At 42.9% G+C, this 5,086-nt stretch overlaps 1 protein-coding gene across 1 annotated transcript; it reads right to left on the minus strand.

Annotated features, from left to right (window-relative positions):
• Positions 1–450: 450 nt before the first annotated feature.
• LOC129728709 (uncharacterized) lies at positions 451–1,458 on the minus strand. Its single transcript, XM_055687161.1, has one exon. The coding sequence runs from the start codon at positions 1,456–1,458 to the stop codon at positions 451–453; it is 1,008 nt and encodes a 335-aa protein (XP_055543136.1).
• Positions 1,459–5,086: the final 3,628 nt, after the last annotated feature.

The raw sequence follows: 5,086 nt of genomic DNA on the forward strand, positions 1-5,086 counted from the left end.
TTATTGGCCAGTAACGTTCGCAAACGATACACAACAATCCCTGCTGCCCAATATGAAAATTTTCGCAGTGCAACTGACGATTGAGAATTTGTGTCACATGGTGCTTCTCGGGAAGTAAAATTTGATGCTCTCCATCATAAGGAATAGACGAGTATTTGAGACGACCGCCGACCCTGATGAGTCCGTCCGCATCAATAAATGGAGCCAGATTTCTATACTGCTTAAATTTTCTTTTTCCCGCTTTCAGTTCATTGAAAAGTTTTTCAAAGGATTCCTTCTGTACGAACTTAATGATAAGATGCGTTGCCTCAGCAATTTCATGTGCTTGGATAGGAGATGCATCATGAACCTTTGTGTGACAGATCTTAATAAACCGCAATACATATACCCACGCACGTTGCAGACGTCGAAAATTGCTTAGTCTTGTTAGTGTGATCTGTGGTTTTCCCATCACAGCAGCAACAATCGCAATCGGTTTTGAGCTCCGGCAGTTGGATTTTCCTGAGATCGCACATAACACCAGTTGTAATCTTGAGTAAGCTCATGTATCGTTGCCACGCGATTTGCCACGAACTGGTTCAGAGCAAGCGGTGATTTTTTAAACCAACTCAAACACACTTGCGAATCGGTATGAAGTGTGACAGTCGAAAAAGGAATTTTCATTGCTGCAGTTGTTTTTTCCACAAGACGAGCGAGAAGCATTGTTTCGCATAGCTTGAGTCGAGGAATGGTCACGAGCTTCAAAGGTGCCACTCTGGATTTGCTACATACCAGCTGAACATCAACCGTGCCGTCAGGGAAAATGCTTTTCGTGCACAAAACTTCTCCGTAAGCGCGTTTGGAAGCGTCCGAATAACCGTGAAGTTCTATTGTTGCTGCTTTGTTTGAAATAACACATCGTTGTTTCCGTAATTCGTTAATCGATGGAAACTGCTCTCGAAAAGTAGTCCACAATTTGAGCTGCTCGATCGGCAATTCATCATCCAACTTCAATTTAAGTCTCCACAAATCTTGCATCAGCAGTTTTGCTGTCGTTATAACAGGACCTATGTATCCAAGAGGATCAAAAATATGTCCGATAGCAGAAAGTACGCTGCGTTTCGTCGGGGGCGGATTGGACACGCCATCGATTGGACTCACATTGAGTGCGACGTAATCGTCGTTAGGATTCCATATTAAACCGAGAGTCTTAATCACACAGTTTATATCGGCTTCCTCAAAATTGAACAGTGCTTCTTGTAGCTCAGACGGAATAATGTTTCGAACAGTTTTACTGTTGCTGCAGAACTTATGAATCCTAAAACCTCTTCGCTTCAGTATTTCTGAAAGTTGTTTGTAAGTTTCAATTACCTCGTGTTCTGTGTTACCTCCAGTGAGAAAGTCGTCTATGTAACAGTTTTCTTGTATGACTTTAGCTGCGAGGGGCAGCTCGTGTGCTTCATCCTTCGCCAATTGCATCAATGTTCGCGTTGCCAGGTAGAGAGCACCGTATCGGTGGTTAATTCAAATGTTCCCACATCGTTGTTGGCATTCAACCATAGAATACGCTGATATTTCCTATCCTCTTTATGCACCTGCACTTGGCGGTAGATTTTTGGCAGTTAGCACTACAGGATAACAACAAAATCGAAGCAGTATTGTGATAAGATCGTTTTGCACTGTAGGTCCTACTTCCAACGCGTCGTTCAATGAAATACCTGACGTCGTTTTCGCCGAAGCATCGAACACGACTCTGATTTTCTTGGTGGAACTCGATTCCTTGTAAACAGCATGGTGAGGTAGGAAGTAACAAGTATCGGGGTGGTCATGGACTTCAACCATATGGCCTAAAGCCAAATATTCCTCCATAAATTGAGTGCAGCGCCTTCTTTTTTCAGAGTTTGCAAAAGATCGTAGTAGTCGATTGAATCGATTTCGTGCTGTTTCCAATGAATCTCCGAGTTGAGCTTTGTTTTCGTTGAAAGGCAGTTTGACAATGTAACGACCAGTATCATTGCGACTGACTGTTTGTTCGTAATATTTCTCTATAGCTTGCTCCTTTAGCGTGTGTGGCGATGCTTGTTGACACGTCTCCAATTCCCAGAATTTTACTAGCGTACGGTTTAGTTGTTCATCGACGCGATTTAAATGGCAAACACTATTAGTAGAATTCGATTTATGCAGTCTAGCGGTGCCACTGACATTCCAGCCAAGTTGTGTTTCAACCAACATGGGAGCTCCAGATGCAAGTTTAATTCGTCCACCTTGTAACAATTCAAAAAATAATATCGCGCCGATAATCATTTCGATTTCATTAGGAATATGAAAAGCTGGGTCGGCCAAACTTAAATTGGCTGGAATTGTCCAGCAACGGATATCCACTTTCACGATAGGTAGGTTGGTGGTAATGGTCGGTACCACCAAAAAATCTAGAAGAGCGTTGAATGAATTAACGCGTGAACTGATCTTAGTACGCAGCCAATATGTAACTGCAGTTTCAGCGTTATTAACACCGCTGATTGGTATGTTAACATTTTCCATAACGACGTTAAGCTTTCTCGCTAGCGACTCGCAGATGAGGTTGCAGTCAGACCAGGAATCCAATAAGGCACGACATAGTACATTCTTGTTACTGGAACCTTGAACAAGTACCTCCGCCGTCAAAAGAAGCACTTGCTGTTTCAGCATAAATGATTTTGTACAGTTTACTGATCCTTACGTTTGGACTGCGATTTTCTGCTGTACTTCCACAGTAGTTGAACTCGATGTAGCTGCACTTGATGTAGCTGGTGTACTTTCCTTAACCTTAGGGGCTGCTGGCTTATCATCGTGCAAAAGACTATGATGCTTTCGCTTGCACGTTCTACATGTGTTGTCTGAGTTACAAGCGGCAGTTCGATGGCCACACCGCAGACAATTAAAGTACAGACCGGCTTTCCTGACTTTATTGTACCGATAATTCACAGTGAGCTCTCTAAATGTGTCACACTTATAAATCTGATGATCACCGTTACAGCAGATACATGATTCCTTGGACTGTTTCGACGACGTTTGCACAAAGTTCCTGCCTTTAGTGGTTTTCTGCTCGAATTTGACTTTCTACTTTGGTGCATTAGTAGGACGCGATTCGGTATATTCTTTCATTTTTTGCAGTATGCGACTACGCCCCCGTAGGTAGTCAATCAAATCACTGTAAGCAGGCAGCTCATCTGCTGGAATCTGTGATTCCCACAATTTCCTAGTTTCCTTGTCCAAGCGTTTAGCTATTAAGTTGACAAGAATTATTTCAGAAAGTCCTCCTACAACCAATTGTCTGTTTTTAAGTGCATCAACGTGCTTCGTACATGTATCGAGTAAGTTACGCAATTCATTACCGTTCTCACTCGTCATTTTGGGTAGATTAAGCAGAGCATCTATATGCGTATCTATTATGAGCCTTTCATCTTCATAAGTATTTTCTAACATCTTCCATGCTGACTCATAATCATTATTATTGATCACGTCCTGGTCGATCTTGCCAGCCGCATTGCCTACTAGAGAGTTTTTCAAGTGGTAAAGTTTGATGGCCGGAGATTCATATGGGTACCTGTTCATTATCGTCTTAAACAGTACCAATTTCAATGAGTACCAATTTTCAAGACTGCCATCAAATGTTGGCAACGGAACCTGAAGGTGAGGTGTCGAGTTGCTAACTACTGCTGGCTGCTGCGGAACAAAGGCTGGGGCCAACGGATTCGTTTTTCCTTGCACTTTTTCTGCTTCGGAGGCATTCCAGATGTCCTAAAGATTTTTTTCTTTAGCTTTATTTTTATCTTTAGCCATTTCTTTGCGCTTCTGTTCCTGTTTTTGTTCTAGCACTGACACGTAGTTACCACATGCACCAGTTTAAGCGTCGAGAAGCTTCTTCGGGGTTATGTTTCGACTTGTTGTTTCCTCACTCATAGAAAGTTCGAGCAAGACCGATCACGATTGAACATGTTACGCGCACGAACAGCACTGTACGACGCGTCGTTTGGCAACTATGCCAGTACTTTTCCACACGATGGAATCCGAAATGTTTCGCGTGTTAACCGGAATTTCACTGCAAATACTCGAAAACCATAAAAAAAACGTTCATCCGGTTCGATTGGACCAAATGTTAACCGTAAAGTTCACAAGAATTGATTTTGGATGTAATTTGCTGGTGAATCTCAAAAACGCGTGCTAATAGGTAAAGATATTTATTTCAACTGAACTCTCTTTTATCTTTACATCTAAGTTGTACGTGTAGTCTCTCTCCTTTAGAACAGAGCAACTGGGGGGTCGCAAGAAGTTTTTAGAACGCAGCATCATGGTGTGAGTCCATATTCCTGATGAACTTCGATGGAAATGTTCCGACCTTCCGATGCTAGGAGCATTCTGATGCTGGTTGGCGTTAGTCCTTCTACACTTACTAATGACGGTTGGTCGTTCATGAATGCCAGGTACAAGCGCACTATTTTCATTATATGCGGGACGCGAAGTCTTGCTTTTAAAAAGCGCCCGTCGCCGTTTGTTGATTGCTGCGTTAAACGCACTATAGGAGGCCGCATTGGATCTAGCTCGAACTGGCTGTCGCGCGGTGATGATGACGATGAAGGTGTACTATTGTTGTTGATGCTGCTGTTTTTTTCTGTCTGGTCATCATGCTTGTCTTTTCTCCTCAGTAAACCTCTAGAGTGCAGGAGAACATCTTGCACTGCGGAGACAACTGCCGTCACACTAAAGAGCAAATCAATACGCTCATGCTAGAAGAGAGCGACAAACGATTTTTTTCTGTTGAGCTACCTGAACGCACTGCGGTGAAATCTAAAATCTCTCTCTTGCGAGACAATGAACTATGGTGTACTTTCTCACACGTGTGGACTTCATGCACAATAATTACACCGCAGAGCTAGCGTTTCACAGTTGGTTTCTTGAGCATGGCAGAAGATGAAAAGAGATTGGGAGAAAAAAATAGACTGCGTTGCTCGTGCCGCTCGTGCCGGTAGAATTTACTCTGGTGGAATTCGTTCGTAGCTTCACGAGGACTACATTTTTCCCGGTAATTTTTTTTTCACCTTCCGGACTACTCGCCTGTAGACACTGT

This window comes from Wyeomyia smithii, chromosome 3 (assembly GCF_029784165.1).
Source record: "Wyeomyia smithii strain HCP4-BCI-WySm-NY-G18 chromosome 3, ASM2978416v1, whole genome shotgun sequence".
In the NCBI taxonomy this organism is placed as follows: Eukaryota; Metazoa; Arthropoda; class Insecta; order Diptera; family Culicidae; genus Wyeomyia; species Wyeomyia smithii.

What these genes read in the sequence shown, in the direction of transcription:
- LOC129728709 (XM_055687161.1), bottom strand. Translation starts at nt 1,458, where the DNA reads ATGCAATTGGCGAAGGATGAAGCACACGAGCTGCCCCTCGCAGCTAAA.